This window comes from Sebastes fasciatus, chromosome 14, assembly GCF_043250625.1.
Source record: "Sebastes fasciatus isolate fSebFas1 chromosome 14, fSebFas1.pri, whole genome shotgun sequence".
Lineage (NCBI taxonomy): Eukaryota > Metazoa > Chordata > Actinopteri > Perciformes > Sebastidae > Sebastes > Sebastes fasciatus.
The window spans coordinates 20,970,788-20,996,661 of record NC_133808.1 but is presented as its reverse complement, the minus strand read 5'-3'; the positions used below and the strand labels follow the sequence as shown (position 1 = coordinate 20,996,661).

The window sequence follows — 25,874 nt, the reverse complement described above, 5'->3', positions numbered from 1 at the left end:
TCCTAAACACATCTAAAACTAAAAGCATGCAAGGTTAGGCAGATAGTGTTCAAGGTTAAAATTGTATAAAAAATGTTGATATTGAAACTTGACAAATCTTGTTTAGCGATCAACATTTCAACTGAATTTAAAACAGCAATGCAGAATAGGTGCATGTGAATTTACTGTGATTCATATTGGACAGGATTAGTTCAACACAGTAGCATAGCAACAGACATATGGCACATAGAGCTTGTTTGTTTATGTTGTTCGATACTTGAAAAGTACAACTCGCATTTGACAGCAGCTTGGTCAGATGGTGCAATTAAATTCTGGAATATACTTCTTTGGATTGTGAATGAAAACATTTGCACAATAAGAAAAGAGAGAACGCCATTATTCTCTCTCTTCTTATAGCCTATACAGCAATACACAAGAGGAATACATCATTGAAATCAATTAATCTAAAATCAAATTTCCGCACTATATTATATAGAATCAGATCAAAATAATGTGGTATATTTACACTCACCGGCCACTTTATTAGGCACACCTGTTCAATTGCTTGTTAACACAAATAGCTAATCAGCCAATCACATGGCAGTAACTCAATGCATTTAGGCATCTAGAGGTGGTGAAGACGACTTGCTGAAGTTCAAACCCAGCATCAGAATGGGGAAGAAAGGGGATTTAAGTGACTTTGAAAGTGGCATGGTTGTTGGTGCCAGACGGGCTGGTCTGAGTATTTAAAAAACTGCTGATCTACTGGGATTTTCACGCACAACCATCTCTAGGGTTTACAGAGAATGGTCCGAAAAAGAGAAAATATCCAGTGAGCGGCAGTTGTGTGGACGAAAATGCCTTGTTGTGATGTCAGAGGTCAGAGGAGAATGGGCGGAGTGGTTCGAGATGATAGAAAGGCAACAGTAACTCAAATAACCACTCGTTACAACCAAGGTATGCAGAATACCATCTCTGAACGCACAACATGTCCAGCCTTGAAACAGATGGGCTACAGCAGCAGAAGACCACCCGGAACTAGCACCGGCCACTTTATTAGGTACAAGGTGTACCTAATAAAGTGGCCAGTGAGTGTATTTAAGTATATATTTTTTCACTTAACTTTTACCTCATTGTTCTTTATTGCTGATCTTATGAATTAACCAGCCTCTATGTAGCAGCTGAGTCAAATTAGGATAGGAATCTGTTGGACTGCACTACAAAATCCAGACATAACATTCAGGGGAGTGCGACTGCTCAGTGGAAAACTCACTTCCAGTATGTTAAAGTAGACATACAGAGAAATCAAGTACTTCCAATGTGGTCTTAATCAAAAGAAACACTACCATGCAACAACACCACAGGAGTAAAATAAAGGCTACAATTATCTCCACCATGGTTTTGCTTTCTGTACAATTATTACACCATACTATCGTCATTTCACAATGATATTGTGTGCAGATTATTAAAAATGTAAAACCTTTAATATTCCAGTGTTGTCCAACTTCAATTAATACATCTTAATTATTATTTTATATATATTATTCAGTTGCTGCTGCAACAACATAACTTCAACTGATTTTTTTTTTATCATTCTACCCTCAAGCTTCTCCTTCTTTCTTTTATTATTCGGTGCTTTTCCCCCATCCTTTCCCATACACCCCACTTGCACAGTTTAAAAATGACAGGAAGCCAGTGGGGTGTCAGAGCCATCAGAAAGACAGAGTATGCAGGATCAAGCATTGGATAAGGGGGGGTGGCAGGCTGTAATTTGTCCTACAGCCTGCTGTTTCCATCTGCAGGTGGATGACACGCACATGCACACGCTCACGCACACGCTCACGCACACTACAGTCCACGCTATGCCACCGGCTGCAAAGACATTAATTTTGTTTCCGTCCAAATGTCACAGCAAATTTTAGAGAACCTTTGAAAAATTACTACAAAATAAATGATAAATAATTACGTCCTGTCAGCTGGGTTAAAACAACTGAGTTGGCTTCTTAAATGTCAAAATAAAACCATCAGAAAAAGGGGTTTCGGGCACCAACTAATTATTTGGTACCAACATGTTCCATACTTCTTATTGACTTACTTTCTGACTGTAGAAGCATAATCCACCAAACCACATTTACTTTTAATTTGCATTCAAATGATTTGAATATATACTCACACTAAATCCTACTGCTAGACACAATTATTAAGCAATTTGGAAGGACACTACTCTCTTCAGTCCTGTCTTGTTTTTTTTAGTGTTGTAGAGTGTGCAACAATGAATTTCCTCAGCATGTCACACCCTCTGCTCTAGACCCGTTTTTGTCTTTTTTTAGGGGAGTACAGGGGGTCTTTAGGGGACGACAGCAGATCAACAGTATATGCCACATAGAAGTGGTGTACATCTTCTGAAAGCTGGGAACCCCAAGATTAATTTGAGATGCAGCTCAGCACTGTGTGTCGAAATGTTACGCACAATATGTGTTGATGCGTATTACTCAATGTAATCAACGTGAAGTTTGTTTACAAGGAAACGTACATTTTAATTCCTAGGTCACTTATTTAGTGGGGAGGTTTAATACATTTGACCAAACCAATCCCCATTGTGTTCAGTCTTTTTTTTTTATTTCCCAAAGAGCTCTAGTTTCAGAGAAAATTGATGCTCTGCTATATTTTTTGCCGCAAAGTCAAACTAAACCCACACATTCATTACCAGCTTGCCTTTCCTTTCGAAGTACTGAGCTCTATTTGAGGCAGCGTTGACGCAGCTATGATATTAATTACACTCATGCTCTAAAATAAATATCTAATCACAAAGCTATTATGTTCTCAGGTGTGTACCTGTACAGCGCTCTTCCCCCAATGGTTGCCAGGTTGGAGAAAACACTCAGGTCTGTCATGTTGTCAGGCCAAGACTGGATGTTCAGATATCCTAAATGGGAACACAAACACACACACATGTTACACTGTAATGAGTCACCAGTACTGACAGACTAATATCAGCTGTCTATCATGTCCTCCATTTCACACAGTGACAAGAATACAATGAGTTGGGAGACTTGGCATCTCTCTGGCATTAGCAACATTCCCGGACCACAGTAACTACACCACCTGAGTCTCATCTGAAAGCAGCCAGAAAAACCTTACAGGCACAGAGAGGAGTTTTGGTGCCAGCCATGACGAGTGTAGAGTTCGATTTATCAATATTTTTGCATTTCCTTTTTCTGCACATCTAGTGTTGAATGATTTAGAAGATTAAATGAATAGCTGAGAGGATGGCTGAGATTTTTCAATAATGGATTTAGATAATATGAAATATTTAGTAGAGAAACGGTAGGGGGGTTCAATCCCAAAGCCAATACCAGAGGACAAATAAAACAGTTAGATGAGGCTATGAGACCAAGGAACAATGCGGGCAGAGGAGTGACAACACAAGATGAGGAGGAAGAAGGTGGAAGTAAGGGAAGTTCAGGTAACTATAACGACAAGAAGAAGAGAAATGTTAAAAATTACTTCAGCATCAAAAGAAAACAGCTGCTGTTGTATTTCCTCCTGATAAACGGAGGAAGAGAAGGAGGTGGTAGTGGATGGTGGTTTGATGGGCAGCGTGGTGCGTTCTCCAATCAATGAACAGTTTTTGACTCCATTATATTAAACTGTGTGTTTTCCTCTCACGGGACGCATAACTTGTGTTTATCCAGAAAGGGAGGGATTGATGGAGGGAGGAGAGCGGAGTTGCAGAGAAGCGGAGAAGAAGGCCGGCCGCTCACGGCTTATTAACAAGAGAGCAATAACCTTCAACAGCACCGTTATCAGTTTGCGGACATCGTTTTGTTTGTTATGTCAATCCCAGCTGAGCAGCGGCAGGGTCTGAGCGAATGCTTATTAACAGTGTTTGATGAAGGAATGAGAGAAAAAAAAAGTGGGATAATTGTGAGGAATTACACACCAGGGCTCACACAAATGGACATGAGCTGAATTTGATACACATCCTCACACTAGAGCAATTTTTCTTATGCAAGAGCACAGTAGTTATGTCCAGACAGGTGAAAAAAAAAAATTAATAAATATTATTACAATTTTCTGTATAATATAACACTCTTTATTGCTTGATTTATTCTTTTACCCATTTTCCCAGAGACAATACAATATGAGTATAATAACGGCTGCTATTATGATAGAATAGTAATGGGAATTCAACCCGTCGTAAAGTATTATGTGATTTTTATACAGAATACTAAACCTGATTGAAGGAAAATTGTCGTTTATAAAATCTAACAGCAGTTTCGGTATCTGTGTATCCATGTTGTTTGTTGCATCCATGCCCCTGAACCTCACGTTGTGTATTTCAGGATGCAGAGGGCCTTCTCAGCCCAGAGGCAGCGGCGCTATAGAATCGTTAGTGTTATACTTGTCGCCACTAATCGTCTTAATGACAAAACCTGCAGTGCTGAGGCGCCTCACGGCTCCATCATAGTGCTCTTTCGGGGGATAGGGGTGCTTCCTAATAAAGGTAACAAGCTACCGCCTGCTGCACACTTGTCTGTGCTAATGTAATACTGGGCTAACAGCGCACATATGCTACGCATGTACGAGGTAGGTACAGACTCCCTGCGGACACCGTGTGCATTTTGGAGAAGTTAAGAGTTACATTTTCAATCTTTCTCAACTGGATACTGCTCAATTAAACCTTTTAAAAAGGAGGCTATGACCGGTGGGTTGACAGTTTCCTTAACCAACATGCATGACTGATGTTCGTTGACATGTCGGTCAACCCTATGAGGTACAGTGTGTAAGATTTGTTCTGTGCTAAAGTAGAAACATAACAGTGCAACATGGCGGACTCCGTAAAGAGGACCCGTTCCCTATGTAGACATGAAGGGCTCATTCTAAGCTAACGCAAACACGGCGACTCTTAGTTTCATGTGATTATACACCAATGAAAACATAGTTATGAATATTATATTCCATTTCGGCTAATACATCCCCCTAAATGTTACACACTGTTCTTTTAATGAGATGTTTCAAGGTGTGAATGTGAATGTAGTGTGTGTGTGTGTGTGTGTGTGTGTGTGACTCAGAACCACGGTGTTGTTGGAACACGCTGTACTAGCACTAGTCACTCTATAATTACATCTGTCTAAATAAACAAAGAGAAAAGAGGAAATGATGTGTTGAAAATAATTTTCTGAAGTACTTTAGTGTGGTGAACACTGACAGCACATGTGTGGAGCATCTGGACCCCGGGTCTGAAATCTGTCAAAGCTTTTAATTACATTAACTGCAGAAATTTGTTTGGGGTTATTCAATGTGTCTGCTTTTAGAGAAAAACAACAACAACTTGTCTTTTATATGCCCTATTCCTGTTTTTAGTGAAAAGGGCAGCTAGTCTATATTGTTGGTAGAGTAGGGCTTTGGACATGTTGTTGTGCTGATGATGAAGCATCCCGGATCCTAGATCCATCTAATTATAACACTGGTCCTTTAAATAGAAAGACTGATTATATTTGAAAATTGTCCTTTATTATAAAGTAATCCCATGAAAAGACCAAAACCATCAATGAATTGATTCTACTAACACGTATTGTCTGTGTAGCCTGACGCATCTTATTTATCTGTGTAACATTGACTACTAAAAACACATCAGTGAGCCACGCTGTCGCTCTTTTATTATGATGAACACGTGCAACGTAGTTAATTTTTAGTCAATCCCATATACACTGTCCTGCTGCAGTTAATAGTTATTAATTATAGTCCCTATGCACTCTTTACTGCTTTTTTGAGTAACATTTGATAAAAGCTAAACTGTTTTGAGAAAATACTAACCCTCTTTTAAGAACCAAACAATATATTTGTGACCTTTTTTTACACTAGATCTTCAGTAGTAATGAATTGGACTGAGTGAAGCAGACTGGGTTGAAAAGTCAGAAAGTATGGAAAGATTAATTACAGCATTGTTGTTTTTTTTTTTTTTTCATGGGATTTGTTGACCGCAAGAAAAAGCACAGAATAACAGCCTACCTACTCTGTGATGGAAGAAAATGCATTTAGCTTCACTCTAATCTTTCAGTGCCGTCACCTTCTTCTCGCCACTGTTAACGAGTGGTTTTGTGCAGAAAAAAAAGCAAAGTGAAAACATCACCTACTAAAGTAGCGGTTCTGCTGAGAGCCACATCAGTGGCACACCAATGCACACGACAAATTACAGCGCGGAGCCACTTAGAGAAGAAGGCCGTGAGCTGACAAGCAAAGGTTAAGGGTGCTTAAATTGTGGTGATTACATTTGAGCCACGGCACTGAGAAACCCACTTACCCACGCTAAATTGCGTGAGTTGATCGCCCACTCTTTGGGTGGAACCTGAACTGGTGATATGCAGAAGAGAAGCAAGCGTCACTCAAAGAAAGAAAGAAAGAAAGAAAGGAAAGAAAAGGGATGAAGAGAGAGAGAGAAAAAGAGAGAGGGAGAGAGAGAGAGAGAGAGAGAGAAAGAGAGCGAGAGAGAGAGAGGTGTGCTGTTGTGGAGGATGAGAGCTGTCCTCCTACACAGCTCATTTGAAAGCTAGAGCAATGCCAGCGGTGACCTTGGGGTCACAAAGGCAGGTTGGCTGCCTCTGTCAAAAGTCACGTTCTCCTGACAGCTCGGAGAGATGACAAGCTGAGCTGACACACATCTCTGACTACATGGTGTTTGCACAGTGGTTCGTCCCCATCACCTGCTCTCAAACTGCCATCACTTAACAAAAGGGGGAGAAAAAAAACCAAAACAAAAATGATTTTGTAAATTTAAGTTGTTATTATTACATTATTAGACCTAGCATTTTTGTTCTTCATATTTTTATTATGTTTTTTTTATCAGTTATTCAAAAAGGAACAGTGTGTAACATTTAGGGTGATCTATTGGCAGAAATGGAATATAATAATCACCTGAAACTAAGAATTGTGTTTTCGTTCGCTTAGAATGAGCCCTTCATGTTTACATAGGGAGCAGGTCCTCTTCATGGACTCTGCCATGTTGCTCCTCCATGTATCTACAGTAGCCCAGAATGGACAAACCAAACACTGTCTCTAGAGAGAACCTTTCACATTTTTATGTTACCTGAAGGCCACACTATTCTCTTACATGCTTGGAAAGGGAGGAGTGGGCAAAGGGGTACTCAGTTGGTTGCAATCTGCACCCTCACTGCTAGTTAAATCCTACACACTGGTCCCTACAAATGCACTCAGGAGCAGATTTGTGCAGCTATTTGAAAGGCAGAATGAAAACATTCCATGCATTTCACATGATTTGGAAGTCACAATCTGAAACAAAAGTGATTTACTAAGACAGCAGCTAATTACGCAGTTCATGTCTGAGATTGCTTACTAAATCGTATTTTAAGTTTAAAACCATTTAAAGCTCTTCTGCTTTGCACCTTTTGACCACTCGGCCATTCTGATAGAAAATCTCTGTGACCAATCAAGTTGTATTTGATGGTTTCTTAGCCCTTACAAGATGAGAAAGATTTGTGAGTTTGTTTTGTCATCTTGTTTGTTACATTTGAGTAGATTTTTCTTTCTGTTTTTCCTCTTTTAAGTCCTTGAACTTGTGGTAAAAGGATCAATCCATTGTCGACCAATGGATCGCAACTTGCTGAACAGACAGACAAATCCAAACCAAGTGGATGTGATTCAGAGGCTGACCTTTAAAGAGGCCTACAAATGAGCTATAATTGACTCCTGTGGTCAGTTGCTTTTTTCCACCAAAGAAAGATACTAAGCACATCAATAATGGGGCATTTTTGATACAGACTGGTTTGCTTTGAGTCACATTTAGATCATGCAGAAAGGGACAAAGTGGCCGTATGTGACGAGTTTGGATGAGAACGTGTTGGTAAAGGGGGTAATAACACATTTTAAATAGGGTTGTCAAAGTTAACGCAATAATAACGCATTAACGCACATTTGTTTTAACGCCACTAATTTCTATAACGCATTAACGCAATTGATGTTTCGGAGCGGGCTCAGTTTTAAAGACAGAGTGAAGATACTGGCATCATACGAGGAATCCATTGGTATGCTCCAAACTTGCGCTAAATTTGGAGAGGAAAAACTACCATGGCCATTTTCAAAGGGAGGGGGGGTATTCCAGAGATGCTTTTTACTACCAAAAATACAATACATGTAATCCAGCTACATCAGCCATAAAGTAAATGTGTGGTTTTAAGGTGAACAGGGGGATACTGTGTCATAAAGTTTCTGCTTTTGTAAACCCCCTTCATAAGTCAAAAATGTCACCAACAATATTTCAACAGTAATATTTTCTCATTTCATGAGGGAGTGTCACATCGGAGATACAAGGTTTCTTTCAGATGGCACTGTCAAATGTCTGGGCTGGAGAGATGACAGCATACATGCAGCTCAGAGGTGGCGATGGCAGAGGGGAGCTGGAGGATTAACGATGCGCACCACATGTTCTGGATCTTTTCTTCATGGTGCGTGAAGGGAGAGCTGGGACTGTGGGACTCAAGGCTAGGGACTCCCCAAGGGAGAGGCAGCACAGAGACAGAGGAGATTGAAAGACTCATCTGATATTCATTTTATGCTGCAATGTCTGTCCTTGGTGTGGACAGTCTCAGGGGGAGGGGAGGGGCGGGAGTTAGACTTGAGCAAATACACACATAGATACACACAAGCATCACACATATGCATAAAAGCGCAAGAGAAGGGATAAGGGTATGAGTAAATTGTTTTTGTTTGCTTATTAATTTGTATGCATGTGCAGAGATGCACGCTGTGCAAGTGATATTACTCACCTGTGATCTCGCGAACGGTGCGGAATACATTGAGTTTTTCTGGGTCCAGAGCTTCTACGTTGTGATACACGTCCCTGTGAATGATAATGGGAGGTCAGAACAACACAAACAAAAACAGAAAGATCACCGCATCTGCATTTTACACCGCATAGATAAGCCATGTGCCTCTTAATCACAGCAATGACACAGAACATGACAGTTTAGAATATCAGATCAAATCAGTAAGACATGTTATCTATGTCAGTGGTTCCCAACCTATTTTCCTGTAACCCCCCCCCCCCCTACTTGTATCTAAGAAAAGCTGAGCCCCCCCGAACTCATCAGCCTAAAAAAAATTACAAATCCTCTAACAAAATCCTTAATTTGAATAAATTGTGTTTCAGTGTATTAAATGAGTTAGTCTTTTTTTATTAAATCTACTTTTTTTTATGAATATAACTCGTCAGTTTTGTCAACATAAATAAAGTGATGACGTGTTGCCACGGATTTGCCAAGCGAATGCAGATATAATGATAATTTTTTGTAACAACATCATTTATTTACTATGAAAGCGTTATAGCCGAAATTGATTTTTTGTTATTGTGGTTAAATAAATGTAATTTATGGTGTTGTTAGACTGCTGCTAGACCACCCCATTAATACAGGTCTGGGCCTCCCTTTGTGTGTGGCAAATGGGGGAGCAAACAGGTTTTTGACCGCAGTGAAAATATTGTTTTTGAAAGGCTAAACGCCAACAAATATGGATGGAAGGAGAATATTTCCTTAGATTTTAGTCTAGTAGACGCAAAAGAATATATATTTTTAAATAGTTTTATGAACAGACCTTTGTTTAATTTATCCTGTAAGTGTGTTATTATAATTTTAGTTATATGTTAGTTATACACGTATTATATGTATAGTTATATATGTATGCAAATCTAATTTTGACAACCTCAGAGCAGACAAATCCTTGCGCGTCCCGTTAGATCTTTGGCGTTCCCCAGGGGGCCCGGACCCCAGGTTGGGAACCACTGATCTATGTCTAGTATGTATTGTTTTCTTGCTAAAAGGGGGGATTCATATCTCATGTTGTGATAGTTTCATGTAGACTACTGTCTTTGAGAGAGAACGAGAGAGAGAGAGAGAGAGAGAGAGAGAGAGAGAGAGAGAGAGAGAGAGAACGAGAGAGAGAGAGAGAGAGAGAGAGAGAGAGAGACGCAGCCTGCAGGCGCTTCAGCTGTTGTGACCGATGACTTTTGCCAAGGGGTGTTTCTGAAGCGGCCGTACCTGTAGCGACACATGTGAACAACCCCTTACATGCCACATTCATTAGAGTACATTTATAAGCATGCTTTTTACTTTTACAGCATACTCGCTTCCCACTCGCCATGACTGACACTGGTAACATTATTTATATTCATTCAAACAATTGACATGTCTAAATTTTTTTTTTATCTGGGCATTAATATGACATTCTTATCTCCAGCAATTGAGATTGAAAGTGGAATGTGTGAAAACATTCCATGTGACATTAATATTTGCAATGTGTTTGGACCCAAAGGTATTCATGCTGAATGAATTTGCTGATGTGTAGATTAAGCTGAGAGAAAAAAGAGGGCGTGCCAAACCAGACGATAGGCAGGTATTATGCAAATGTGTTACTTGGTGACGTCACCATGTTACAAATGAAAAGGCAGGACTTGTGTTTCTGTGGGGGAGAGTAACTCCCTTTGGAGTGGACATTGGGCTTTGTAACTCTGCAGACCTTTTACATGCACACAAACTATATTACAAACTAAAGGAAAGGGAAAAAACACTAAAGCATAATAGGTCCTCTTTAAAGTTATACATAAAAATGTCCAAACATGATCACAGTTCCATTAATTCACCCCGTTTTATCATCCTGATAAGCTAAATGTTCTAAACTCTCACCCTTTGATCCCAGTGATGAGGAACACCAGGTTGCCGTTGATTTTGGTGCAGTTGACAAACTTGTCGATGTTGCTGGAGTCGACCGTCTGAGCTGCCTGTAGGCTGGCTGTACCAATGCCATCACACGCTGGAACACACAGTGAGATAGCAAAAGGCATTAGGTTAATTAAATGTCTTTATAACACCAACATGATAAAACAATTGAGATTTAAAGGTATGTAATGGGAAACAGTTTTTAAATATCAGTGTATAATGCACAATAATGGTTTTGTATTAATACCCTAAAACAGATTTGTGCATCATGTTGGTGTCATTTTTAGTATTTATCAAAAATAAAACAACATTTCAAATTAACCCTGTTCTACAGGTTTGGCATTCAGTAAGCTACAATATTGCCCAAATCTTAGAATTTGTTTGCTTATTGTGATTATATACATGTCTCAGAATTAATGTGGCAATAATTTATTGATGTTCAAATGCCACACACGTGATATTTTACAAATAATCAGTTACGTTGACAACTTCACAAATGGCTAAATAACTTAATTAATTACTGATAAGTTATGTATTTTTAAACATCTGTTTGTGGTTTACCTTTCGGGCAGATGTCAGTACAAGGGATACACATCTTAATGCGGTTCTCCTCCACTTCCATCTTGTTACTGGGGCACGCTCTCACACAGGAGCTGTGGTCCACCACAAAGTTATCTGAAAAACAATTCACCGTAAATGTCAAATACAGATGGCTGCCGTTTGTCACACAGGAACATACAGTATAATAAGTGACACTCGGTGTAGGCAATCCCATAAAAAAAAATAAAGTGTTGAAAGTCACTTTCATTCACTTTGTCTGACGGAAGCTCTGTCTGTACATGAGTTGCATTAAAGGGTAAAAACTTTATTTTTATTTTTATTTTTAGCATGCCAACTTAAATATGTAATGCAATTGGTGTTTAATTATAAAGAAAGCAATGTTAAATATTTACTAATCAGTGAAATAAGCATTGTACATGCTTGTGCAACTCACAATTTGTGTGCCTACTGCTCTATTATTTTGACTTTTTCATTGGACCCGGTTTCCTTTCTAAAAGTCTCTATTCAGTTGGAAGTCCAGCCCACACTGTAGGAAAATTGAGCTCATATCAATGGCTATCTGTAGGCTCTAGCAGGTCACTAACCACTGACCTAATACACAAATTGAAATGGCACACTACACAGTAGCTCACTGTATGAACAGCTACCACAAAACAAACAGAAAAGACATTAGATTTTGTGCTACCCTTTAAACAAGCCTGAAATATGCACACAACCACGACTTACACTGTTTTTATAGCAGCATTAAGAGACTTACTTTCATCACACTAAACGTTTAAATGGTTGTATTATACTGCCTTCAACCATAAGCCCCACTATCCTCCCCGCTGGTTGGCCTTTTCACTGATTTTGGGAACAGCGTGGGGTATCCACAATTAGCTGTGGGCATGGTGAGCGGGTGATGGTTAGCTGGGTAGTGGTCACAAAACACAGGAGTAATACCAAGACTAAAAAATGCTGCAAAGAAGTAAGATGAGATATGATGGTGATGCAGACCAAACCGCTGGTGTTGTTATTCTGCAAAGGTCCATAGCCCAATGCAAGAAACAATTCAAAGTTATTGATCAAACAGCAAACCACAAACCACAGAAAAGCTTTGCTACAGGGAGGAAGTATTCAGCAGCCAGGTCCTTGTATCAATAATGGAGGCAGCCTTGTCTATAATCCCTTCTCTGCATGTCATGGCCCATATTGACAAGTCTATGCCTTGTGTCGGAGTTTAAAGATTTTAAATGCGAGATTGGGGGCATTTCCATTGCCCCCGTACGGCTCTCAACATGGTGAGAAACAGTGCAAAAAACGGCAACAATGCTGACAGAGCTAACCGTGTTTACCCAGTAGGCAACCTCTGGGTCTGAAAATTTAAGCAAATCTGAAAGTCCACTAAACGTGCATTATTTCTAATAGCCAGCAGGGGGTGACTCCTCTGGTTGCAAAAAGAAGTCTGATTGTATAGAAGTCTATGAGAAAATGACCCTTGACTTTTTGCTTGATTTATTACCTCAGTAAACATTGTAAACATGAGTTTATGGTCTCAATCGCTAGTTTCAAGTTTTCTTCAATACAGCATGATGTTCATTTAGTAATTTATGGTCCCATTTAGACAGTAAAGCATTGTATTGCTACCACGACGTTGTCCGCTCTGGTAGTTGTCCATTTTTTCGTCTCACAACTTTAACCCTTTCACAGTGTGTTTTCAGTTCATGAAAGTTAATTGTATCATTTTTGTCGCCAAAAAATGTGTTATTCGGCATTCGTTTTTTTTTGTCACTACTGGTTGCAAAAAGCCACGATAGCGATGGGCAAAAAACGAAATGTCGACGGCCAAATTACTGAACTCTTCTTATATACAGTCTACGTGTTTACCTGAGGGGGAACTGGAGGGTGGGTGATACATTTCCAATGCCGTCAGGCGGGACGGCATTATCAGCTGTAACCACCATATGAGAGCAGTTCAGAGCAACAGCCATGAGCTAGCCAGTGGGCACATTTAAAGAGGCTTGAGCGTGCAGGTGAAAAACACAAACTCCAGTCATCCTTGACACCAAAATGAGCTTAGCTCATGGCGAAACACTACAATACCCAATCAGCACTGAAGAGAATAAAACCTGTGTTTTGCCCAAATGCCAGGTCATGCAGAAGACACTGAGCCGACCCAAAGCCCCACCACCTTGTGGTCATCATGAACACGGAGCCGTAAGTGTTTGAACTACTCTATTCAATTTCATTGTGTCCACTTAAATATACAGACGGGCGATGAATTACAGAAAACAAAAAAAACACAGTCACCACAATTCAACCCAAATCACCCATGGGAGATTTGCGATGAACTTAAACAGCCCATTGTAAAAGTGAAGGCCAGCAACAATGTCAAAATGTCCTCATTCTCGAGGTCTTAAAGTCCTCACAAAGATTGGCATACAAGAGAGCACTCACAAACATACAAGCTATCTTCAGAAAACAGAAAACAGAAAACAAGCAGTATTTACAGTAGTAATATTTGCTCTACCAGCAACAATAAGAAGGTTATGAGAAGTAAACATAATTCAAGCATCTCCAGTATCTAATCATTGCTCTTGTTCTTAGCAAAACGGCGAGAAGAGGTGGATGCATTTATCTGCCAGCGTTCAAAAATAAACAAGGCATGTAAGGAGCATAACTGTGCTGGCTGCTGTCCATGCACTCTGCCTGCATGTCTGTGTACAGTCCATAAAAATCAGTCTATGAAAATGCACATGAATGTGTGAGTGTGTCTGTGTGTATGCACATTTACTATATGATCTTTGCTAAGTATTATACTGGCATTATGCAAATAGGAATATAATGGCTTATTTTGACAGATGCTCAGTAATACACAAGCATTTAAGTATTGTTTTTCTATGGTATGCTTCATGTATCAACTAATCAACTTTCCCTAATCCTCGGAGATAGCAGTAATGGGTCGGATTCAATGTTCAAATGTCCTCTGAATTTGTTATTTAACTTTACCTCAATGTCACACATGTAATTGCCAAGGGAAAAATACTTAACTTTAGCATGGAAAGCAAGTTATGTTCACTATCGGTTGATGAAGGAATCTTTTTTTTTCTTTAAAGGGGACCTATTATGCGTTTGCCCTTTCCTTTAGTGTGTTATATTTTTTTGTGCATGTAAAAGGTCTGCAAAGGTACAAAGCCCAAAGTCCACGCCAAAGGGTGTTACTCTCCCCAACAGAATCACTGCTCCTGAACTGCCTGAAACGCCTTGCTTGAAGTCCCTCTGTAACTGTTTCTTCCGTAACATGGTGATGTCATCAAGTAATACACTTTGCCTGGCGGCTAGTTTGGCACGCCCTCAACCAAAGCAAGTTAGAGCAAAGCTGGAGCGAAATCCAATACCTTAGGTTTGGTTGACCAGTCACACCAGTGGGACAGCTGACCAATCAGAACAGGGCATATGAGGAAATAGTTTTGGGCTTTAAAATCAAAGTGGACTGGCAAAGATAATAATACCTCGGAATAAGTACTTTAAGGTTAAGGTTGGGATGACTTTTAGGTTAGGGCATGAAGACATGAAGGGGTTATGACTACGGAATTCATGTAATCAGTGTAAGGTCATCACAGGTATACTACTGTAGTAAAACAGGTGTGTGTTCGTGTGTCCAGGTGGTGGGACTTACGAGGACACTTCTTGACACAGAAGGCTCCATAGGTGTACTTCGCTCCGGGGTTGTGCTCCAGTTGGAAGGTGGTGGGGTTGTAGACGAAGGGCTGGGGGCACTGGGTCACACATGCCCCACTGTCATTGAAGTTGGTGCAGGCCTGCAAACACACGCACACACACACACACACATGGTCGTGTAACAAGTATTTAGATCCTTCTTTGTCAGTCAGACAGTGAAAGAGAGAGACAGACAGGGGCAAAGTCTTAAAATGTGTAATAATATTTACTGTACAATGTATGTTTAGCCCACAATTGTAAGATAAACCCATTTAATCCAGCATGGTTTATACAAAAAAATTATATTGTCTATGTTAATGCTCTGGAGATAAGCTCTTATGTCTAAAGACAATCAATAAATCTGATGAGACAATCAAGACTTTGGCCTCTCATTTGGAGAGTAGTTCAAAATGACTTCCTGATTTATTCATTCTTGCGAATAATAAAAGATGAAATGTGAAGAAAATTAGCAAGAAGTTGCCATTCCAAAGTCAGGCAGAGGAGCTCCATGGGCTCTGAATTACAAGCGCAGAAACAAGTTTGACATGCAGAGGGATGAAAATAAAACTGATAAAGCACATGCCGAAGAGCCAGAACGGAGGGGAGGCTGGTGAAGTCTGTGTTTAACAATGACACTCATGCCAGGAAGAAACGGGAACGAAATGTCATTTAATGATATTTGCGACACAAGTGGCATTTTAACGCAAAATAAATTGAGTCGGGAAGGAATAAATCCTTTTGCAGAAGTACCTTGAATCAAAGGGAGTTAAAAGTCACGAGCAAAGTGTGTCAGGTTTGTGAGTAACAGGAAATGTACAGAACAGTGATCAGGAAATGGTTTTGTGAGATTTTGTTCGATATCACCATGCCAACAACTGGTTTAAACTTGAATTTTGTTCGTAAAGTAAATGTGTGTGTTCACTTACAAAGCAGTCTGTGTCCTTTGGTCCATAGCAGCCACCTGCACACTCACGATGGCAGCAGTCACTAACATAGGGGCCGAAGCAACGGCCGTCACACTGCTCGGCACACACTGTCTTAGTTACTGTGGAGTGACAGAAAGAGAGAATACATGTATCATATAACATCTAAACAATTATATATATATTATATAATTCACGTGGCTAACTTAAAATTGGTGAAAAATATAAATGCAGTCTTAAGAGCAAGATAATAAACCACCTCACTGCAACTGTATCACTATTAAACCTTAAGAAAAATGGGCTAGGATGCTGAATTAAGAATGGAAGATAGCTAATTCGCTCTTGTACATTGAAGGATTGTGATTCAATTTGTCACATTCGGGTCTGGCAATATGTTGTCCTTGTTTTCAGCTTTATTTCAATTTCTGTGCAACAAAAAAACGGAGTAAAATTCCTGGTATGTGCGCTCATACCTGGCCAATACAGCCAATTACAGCCAACAGCTGTAATCGGCTGTATCCAGATGATTCTGAGTCTGACAACTGATTTGAATAATAATTAATTTAATTCAGACAGAAAAGCTTCCATCTATAATGTCCATGCATCATCATATTCTTCCACTGCTGGATAGCCAGCCTAATTGTCTAACATCTGCATCGCAATCGCCTGGTAAAATGTACGCATTGTGTGTGTTTGTGTGTGCGCATGCAACTGTGTATGGCGAGTTCAGCTGAAGCCAAAGCATCACTGTCACCCGCTAGCTATCTTCAATCATGTGTTCGTCTCTCTGCGTCTCCTCTGAGGGTCTCTAGCTGGATTTGACAGAGACATAGTGATCTGACGCAGTGTACTGTCGTCCACGAACGTCTGTCCGCCGTTTCCTCGCATGCCTGTCATAGTCAAATGTGCTGCCGTATGAGTGTGTGCCTCGCTTCTTGACAGCCGTATGTAAATGTACACAGGAGAGTGTCAGCAGTGGGATCTATATGATAGAGCTATTGGGGGTTGATAAAGCAGTGAAATTAACATAGTAAAAAGTTGCGTATAGTTGCTGCTGGCAGACTCAGGTTGAAAAAATATAAAGGGCACTAGCTGCATGCGGCGGGGCACCGGCGCGTAGAACGTTTTCTAGCATGTAGGGCAGCCTATATGGAACTGCATTACATTTTTCCACTGGAAGGGCACCCTAGAGGGTACTTAATCACATTGTCTCGCACATTGGGCCACCGTAGAGAACACTTTATCATGTTTTATCTACCATCCAAGAGGGCATTTTTGCGATTGAACATGGGGGGATACCAGATCCCCCTCATCCCTCCTCTGAGTCCACCAGTGCTCAGAAGTCAACTTACTTAAGTATTACTTAAGTTATTTTAAGTCAAACTGTGACCTTTTCCTGATTCTCACTAAGTGGTTTGGTTGCCTAAACCTAACAAAGTTGTTTCCTGTGTAGACGGAAGACTGTATATTCATGTATTCAACGAGCAGAAATTGACACACATTGCTTTACATTCATAGAAAGGAGGAATAACTTTTTGTAAGATATCATACGAAACGTTGTATGAGAATACGTTGGAAAAAGTATGCACAAGATATGCATTTCATAGAACTAACTGGAAATCAATATACTGTATTCATTGTAAAATGAAAAGCAGTGGCTTGACTGGTGCTATATCTTGTGTGTCCACACCAGTGTCAAGCTTGTCACTCAAGGATCAGTCATTTGTTGCATAACTTCTTTGTTTATACTTCCATCAAATTCCTTCCTGTCTAAAATATCAGGATCTGTTTTTTTTGGGATTCAGATTAGAGGTAACAGTAAATTAGTCACAGATCGTATTACTGAGATTGAAATAGTAAGTTGTCACAGTATTCATTCTGGGAAAATGTGTGAATATGCATGTATTTGTGTTTTTTGATGTGTGCTGTGTTTCCCTGTGGGCATTGTGATGACAAGATACTATCACAGTGATTGATACAAGCCACAGACAACCCACCAAACACACATGCAAACACACGCACACACACTACACACTACACCCTACGCCTTACGTACTATCAGTGGCATTCCATTAACAGTGCCTGAGCTAAAATGAAATGGCCTACTTTACTCAAAAGACACTTTGTCAAACAAATGACCTTGCCAAGAGAGAGACGCAACACTGTTGATCAATTTGGCTTTAAACTTACACGTAAAGAAAAAACAGGCAGGCGACAACAAATGCAAAAGAAATCCATCTCATAAAATATGCCTGGAAGCTTCCATTTGAACAGGCTGTGGACAGCGGCATCACTCACAGGAGCCACTGCCTCTCAGGTCCCATTTACATGAGCTAAATGTGCTTTTTCACATCTGGTTTCCAAAAGAACTCCATAAATAAAGATGGGATTTTTTTTTGCAATGGAAACACTTTCTATAACTAGCGAAATTTGTCTTAGAATCTGCGCAAATTTCATCCATATATAGGGAACGTAGAGTGACCACAGAACCAGATTATTTTATGTTTAAAGTAATAATAGCGAACATTTTCGTTTAAATAAATGTTAAGTCACTATCTATTGCCGAATGAGGTAACACAATGGAGGTTGAGCCTATGGCCTATTGATGAAAGTATTGCATTATTTAGATATTTGCAGTATTATGAACTGGCATCATTGGAATCCATTGTAACCTATAAAGCTGAGCAGCCACTGTTCTCTGTGAAGGACTAAAACACAGATTTTAAGAGTGTTTCAAGTGCTCTGTGCTAAATATTTGATAGTAACATTTTGGTTTAATAAAGGTGTCCATCATGGTGTTTGTTTCTGAAACCAGTCAAATAAAAAGACACAATGGTATACTAATAAAATGAAGACTACATAGCCCTCTTCTTGCTGTCCAGCTAAAATAAGAGATGTGATATCTTAATCTCACTGTGTGTGTATCTATGCTGTGTTGTAGAGGATCTGGTGCTCCTCAGAGCTTCCCTTCAACGCCAGACAGTGAACTAAGGTCGACACAAAGAAAGACTTCTCCAGTTTCTCTCTGCATTCCCCAGAATTTCAGTTTCACTGATGTACTTTGTTGCAGTACATCATATCCCGAGGTAATCACTGCACTGGCTGTGGCCTTTTCACACTCCACTAAGGTAAACATTTACATCATATATCAGTTTTCAGCTCTATTCTTTTCTAACTGCGCCATATTACAAAACAAGGTTGCTGTATTATCTTTGATGAAATTCAGTGGACTACAAATAAACTCAATTAATGTATGCATCACTGCCCAAAATGTTAATTATCTCTTTCAGTGTCATCCATACAGTATGTGGCAATTTTTTTTTAATTGGCTATAATCAATATTTTTGAAATGACAATGTGAAAACAATGTGACAATGTGAAAGGGGTCATTCATAGTGATGAATCTAGAGAATTAACACATGAATCTTCAGCTTTAGTTTTCCAGTTTTTTGGATCTACTAGTGATACGTCAACTTGTGTTGTAGCTCCGACAGCTGCTGAAAACAGGAAGCGAATGCTGTAGCTGTCCTTGTGAATGTCTCGGTCTATTTTTCATTAAATTAAATGGAAGGAATTGATTCAAAAAACGTAAACAATTAAATTCCATTAAATTGTCAAGCAAATTTTAAATGAACTTTTGAAATGTCACAAAAAAAGAAATGCAAATTGGGGATCAACTGCTTTGGAACAAATAAACTCGGCTAAAGCGTAGTTTAGTCAGAAGTTGGCGCTATAGGCTACACATGGCTGTAATCCACCAGTTAACAGATTTTAGAATAAATTGAGGTTATGAACTGGAAACAAATCACGTCGGCTTGGCCATCTAACCACCTACGAGAGAAAAATGGAGAGAGGTCTTCGGGAATGTGTTTCAATTGGGCAAGTTTTAATTGTTTTTTTTATGACAGCTAGTTTTGGCCACGTTTCATGTTATCCGGAGACGAAGACACGCATTTATACGTTGTGGGAATATCTGAGAAGATGCCGACAGCGGAAAAAGCTGATCAGTCATGTGAGTTAAATGTTCGCTACGTCAGAATTCATTTGGCAAAGGGATTTTCGTAACACATTTAGCGAATCAACTCTTTCTTGAGAAAAGCAAAAGCCATCTCAAGCGAGCGTAAAAACTTTCTTTTTTCCACAATTGAGGAAGTTTTGTAGATTTTTTTGCCTTTTCCATACAACTTTTCTAATGCGATACTACAAAATGTGAATACAAATATGTGAATGGAAACACTACTGCTGCTCAACAGGTCCAGCTGGTAACAGCAATGACCTATTGGTTATCAGCCGAGAGCAGCATCGGCTTATAGCATATAAGCTAATTTCCCTGCGTGTTATGTAAAAAAGCACCACTGCATCCTTTAAGAGACTCTGGACTGAGGTCTGACAAACAAACAAAATATAAAAATAAAAAAAATTGAAAAAATTGAAATTCCATTGTTTAGGTTTCATAATTTGTTAATACCTGTGGATAGAAATACTAACAATGCGGTGGTTCTTACCTCCAGACAGACCTTTCCTCATAGTGGACATGTTGACTTGCAAAAGCAAGAAGTGCACAGGTGCCACTAATAACTGTAACGAGGGCCGTGCCAGTGACAGCTTGGATAATCAGCTCTGGCAATGGCATACAATGCCATAATTACTGTTATTAGGTCCACCTGTGTTAACTACTGCTGTGACAAATGGTGCCTTCAAATGGAGTCGTATTTACCGTGTTCACAAGAAAGGTACATATGAACGCCCCCCTCTTGTGGTAATCACAAACTCATAAGTGGGAAGTTTCTGAAAGCTCCAAGTTTACAAGTTGTGACAGTGTTTGTTGACGTTGTCAGAAATGGCGGAGGCCATGGAAGTTCATTTTTCGGCGCATAAAAAGTAAATATATTGGGAATTTAGTTGTATAATTGTTTTTCTTTGTAGTTTTATAATATGTCCGAGGTATGAGTAAAATGTTGATATTCCCAACTGCCATATGCCTTTGCATTTACCGCATTATGTTACCCACCGTAACCATTAATATTGCCGTTACTTTGCAGTGGTGTTCTCACGACTTAACCACTTGAACGCCAAGCATATTGTGTACAAAACTTCCCATATTGTAAACACAAGCACACAAGATTCATTTGAAGGCACCAAAAGATCTACCACATTCATATTTTCACATTGTGGAAGGCTGACATGGGAAAGAATTAAGGATTTTCAAGCCAAGAATGTTTTTTTTTTTCTAAATAGTACAAATGTATTGTAAATTATTAAAATAACTACGAACATATTTCGATTCAAGTAGTATATTCTTACAGGAAAAACTGAAATAACTAAAGAGGCATCTAAAAGCAAAAGCATTGATCCTGATCCACTCCATGCAGACCCTTCAGCTATGCAAGGCTGTACTTCTATAAACAGCCCTCAGACTGCACTTTAGATTTGTTCTTCATCCACTTCTAGGAAAAAGTTCTGTACATCTATACTTATAGGGTCATCAGGAGTTGTGTTGAGTTATAATTTACTTCGTGAATGCATTCACTTTCCTGCCGAGGTGCTGACACCAAAAGCTGCTGCGTGTTGTTGATTTTGAGACAGTTGAATAATTATTCATGGAAATGTCACAAAAAGCATCTTTCGCAGTGATCTTTCGTTTGACATTTTTACACTTGTTCGTTCCATGTGTTTCAGCACAATAAAATTAAAGGTTGCGAAGTAGAAAGAGAGGCAGAAGGATGAATCATGACATGCAGGATGAAGACGGCGAGATAAAGGCGGCAGACAGACGGGGCCAGGGCTTATCGGGGGCCGGTCTGTGACGTGTTGTTAACAGGTCCTGGTCAAACAGTTCATTCCTCATTATCTTAATGAGATCGCGACCGCAGAACAAATAAGATGAGACATGCCAGGGTTGGAAGGCATAGATGAAGTGGTCGGCGCACAGAGTGATGGAAAAGAAGGGAGGGAATTGATGGCGAGGGTAAGCGCAATCAAACAGGAAGAGGGAGGAGAGAAACAAAGAGACTTTTAATGGAAAAACGAAAAAAATGTGTGTGAGTGCCTTTTTGTCTGCATGAATATGTACATGTTGTTTTATATAAAGTTTGTTAGTATGTTCTGTTCCACTACAGAAAAGCCTATAGTCATGTTTAAGATCAAGCTTCCCTGTGTGTTGTGTGTGTGTGCCTTTATAGGGATGGTGAAGTGGTGTGTTAGACACAGATGGAGGGATGATAAAAAATTAATGGATGGACATCTGTAGAGACAGAGTGTTAGTATCTGTGACAGATTGATACATGGCAGACAGAAGGATGATGACTTCACACTTTTTTATGTTCCCTGCTTAAAGAAATGCCACATTTTTGGCGGGTTGTACTGTTGGTCAGTTTCATTATCAAAGGCTACAAGCAACACAGAAGCTTAAATATCAGTATGTCATGGATCCTCCAGTGCTCGGTCTGCTCCACATCAAAGCTTGACTGATAGTAGACATTTTAAGCATTATCTCTTTTACACCATGCTGCTGAGAAACACTAAGGTAAATACCAACAATTGTGTTAGAAATGAGTAAATGTAGTAGTACTAGTAGCCGTTTTGAGACCTTGAGTTCAGCATTTTCGCTGTCGCCATCCTGATTTTTTCATCTTGTTATGTTTGCAACCAGAAGTGCCACGAGAGGGTGGAGCTAAGTACAACCAAACGCTGAATAAGGCTTTTCCAGACAATCAAAATGTTACAATTCACTTTCATGAACTGAAAACACGGACAACTCCCAGACCGGACAATGCTGTGGTAGCGACCTGTCAATCACAAGGTAGCCACGCCCTAAAGCATACCCTGCTTTATCATTTATTTTACTGTAAATGGGACCATAATTTACTGAATGAAAATCCTTCTGTATTAAAGAAGACTCGACACCAGTGATTGGGACCATAAACTCGTGTTTACAGTCTGACCTTTGTCCCTCGAAGGCAAGGGCACTAGTAATGTGATGTTGCTAGCGCTGCAAACTTCTTGGGGAAACGGTCTGTGTAGATGGATAGATCACGAAACATCCCACTTCCTATTTACATTCAGCATTGGTATGATTTCGTTCTTATAATTCCATAATGATTTTAATTATATATAATTTGTTCATTTTGAATAGTCATTTTCTGCTACTTTTTTATTTTTGAATTGCACCTTGTTCTTTTGCTCTATAATCCCATTATTACTTGATGATGTGGCAATATTGTCCTTGCTATATTCATGCCAATAAAGCATACTGAGTTGAATTGAAATTGAGAGAGAGGTAGAAGGACAGGCAGATAGAGAAAGCAACACCGGTAGAGAGAGACAGACACTGACAGAGAGAGGCTAAGAAAGATGACTGAAGGAGAGGGAATAACATGGAGGCCCCCCTCCCTGCTGATGGACCGTTCTCATCCTCTCCATGCTGCTCAAAGCTGGGAGGTCCCAGCAGGAGGGGTTGCGGAAGATGTGTTGGGGGTCTAGGGATGTCGTTGGGTGTTGATATGTGCTGATGGAAGTGGTATTCCCACAGCCATTATGGGCTTATAAATATCTGTACAGAACCAGCCCATTAACAAAGCTGACACCTGCTTTACAAACTGACACTTCTCGCACCGTGAATTTGATTAGTAGAGTAACATAAACTGTGACTAAATATGTTTATTTAAATCAGTAATACTTTAACACATTTTAGATTTTTTTAGATATAAAATATTTTTTCATGATGTAATGGACAAAGACAAAAATGCGTCAAGAGTTTCTCCTTTGGAAATACCAGTAGGCAACCTCCGGGTCTGAAAAGTGAAGTCAATGCTGAAGTGTCTTAAACTTGCATTATTTTTAATAGCCAGCAGGGGGCAACTCCTCTGGTTGCAAAAATAAGTCTGAATGTATAGAAGTCTATGAGAAAATGAGCCTACTTCTCACTTGATTTATTACCTCAGTAAACATTGTAAACATGAGTTTATGGTCTCAATTGCTAGTCTTCGTCAATACAGCATGATGTTCATTTTGTAAATTATGGTCCCACTTAGAGTCAAATAGATGGCCTTTCACAGATTGTTTTCAGTTCATGAAAGTTAATTGTAGCCTTTTTGGACTCTTAAAGTGTCTTATTCAGCGTTAGGTTGTACTTAGCTCCACCCTCTCGTGTCACTTCTGGTTTCAAAAAACCAAGAGTGCGACGGCCAAAATGCCAAATTCGAGGCTTCAAAACCATAGTCCATAAACCAATGGGTGACCTCACAGTGACTACGTCCACTTCTTATAGAGTCTATGGGAAATACCAGCCAATACAGTATATTATAAATGTCAGTCTGCAGATAGTCTGTTCAAAAGTTGCATCTTTTCCTTTGACCATAAGACCTTCAATAAGTAGAGTACAAGCAATATTACCATACAACAAATTGTCGCTAATGCAACAGATGAGTCGGCATGAGCGTGACCATCAGAGTAACAGTGATAAGTGTCTCGTTATAATGTCTGAATATGATTGGATGTTATGAGCCACACAGCAGTGAATGAATCAATCATGGTGAAGCATATTTCAAACAGCTGATGCCAATCTGCCAAATACAAGCACACCTTCAGTGCTCTGCCTGCACTAACGCTATGCTTCATTTTGTGTAATAATGAAGCAGAATCAGCAAGATATGTTCCTTTCATGCTTCCAAACTGGAGGCCTGTGGAATAGATTTTGTGCTGGATTTTAACATCATGCACATACAAATCCCTTCCTCATTTGGATATAGTCACAGTTAGAACTTTAGCAGGAATCCCTCAAATTAATGAAAACAAATATACACATGACCTCCACGTTAAATACCAATCTGAATAAATTAGTTTAGCATTGGCATATAGTTCTTTTTTCTTGTGTCTGTACATGGTTTTAGTTAATCTTGATTTTTTCGGTTTAATTGGGGTTTTAGCATAGTTTTGATTATTTGAAAAAAAGAAAGTAATTTGCAGGGAAGACCATGGCCATTATTTGATCTTATCTCTGTATGGCATACTGCTGCTTCAGACATGATAAAACCAATTTTATAGCCAGAAAATGAGCTACATTTCTTGTCGGGATTGCCAGAACAGATCAGAGTCGAGTAAAATGAAATACAAAATGCTATTTAGTGCCAGTTCAAATTCAACAGATGCTTTTTATGTGATTTATCATGAAAGGCATACTAAGTACCAAAAGAAACATAGCGTAGCTTGAATATCAAACACGGAGGATTTCTTTCCAGACAAGTCTAAATACGAAATAAAATTTGGCAACTTGGACAACTTAAGTGGCTACACTCATATGCATGCTAAATGTTATTCTTGACCTACAGTAAGTCACTTAAGTTGCCTTATTTGAAGCTTTGATGCATGTAAATGTCACAAACACATTAGTTAGACATGGTTTAGTTTATACCGTCATATAGAAGCAAGCCAGGTTTCTCACAATCAAACAATTTAGCATTAAATAATGTCCCTGATTTCAGTTCAGTTTTTGGTGTCTGAGTAGCATATGGGTGTGGATATATGTCAATGTAAAACAAGGCAGCAGCAAAAAACTCCAAAAGGGAGGGACTTTTGAAAAGAAATAATTTCAAATGCAACCACCAAAAAAAATAAAAAATCCACATTATTGTAAACAAAGTGTGTTAAGATCATCTATGTGTTTGTATTTTATATAATCATAAAAGACTGTGGAGGCCTTTCCCAAACTGCAATAGATGCCATTGAAAGGAAGCCAGTAAAAGGCCATGCAGTGTGTCGTCAGCTACAGCTCTGACAGCCCAAAAAGGATGTTCCCATACAAAATTGTGTTTGTTTTTGACGTATCACAAATGCGTTTTTAATTATAGTTCGCAGAAATCTGTGTAGGGAGGAGGCCGGGATGGTAGATGGGTAAAAAAAACACGCTTTTCACCAAGGAAACCACTGATCATGTCCAGTGTGAAACCAGCAGTCAACGTTCCCTTATTTTAATGTACATCCA

At 39.4% G+C, this 25,874-nt stretch overlaps 1 protein-coding gene across 5 annotated transcripts in view; it reads right to left on the bottom strand.

The window, feature by feature from the left end:
* The window catches only part of erbb4b (erb-b2 receptor tyrosine kinase 4b), a 361,102-nt gene that overhangs the window by 102,220 nt on the left and 233,008 nt on the right, over positions 1 to 25,874 (bottom strand). For 4 of the 5 annotated variants that reach the window (XM_074659614.1, XM_074659616.1, XM_074659615.1 and 1 more), the window contains exons 6-11: positions 15,896 to 16,014; positions 14,929 to 15,070; positions 11,271 to 11,384; positions 10,677 to 10,803; positions 8,766 to 8,839; positions 2,815 to 2,905 (exon numbers count right to left, since the gene is read on the bottom strand). In XM_074659614.1, coding sequence (XP_074515715.1) covers positions 2,815 to 2,905; positions 8,766 to 8,839; positions 10,677 to 10,803; positions 11,271 to 11,384; positions 14,929 to 15,070; positions 15,896 to 16,014 — 667 coding nt within the window. Of the gene's footprint in view, positions 1 to 2,814; positions 2,906 to 8,765; positions 8,840 to 10,676; positions 10,804 to 11,270; positions 11,385 to 14,928; positions 15,071 to 15,895; positions 16,015 to 20,397; positions 20,462 to 25,874 lie in introns of those variants that run through there. The other variant, XM_074659618.1, reaches the window with a different exon arrangement.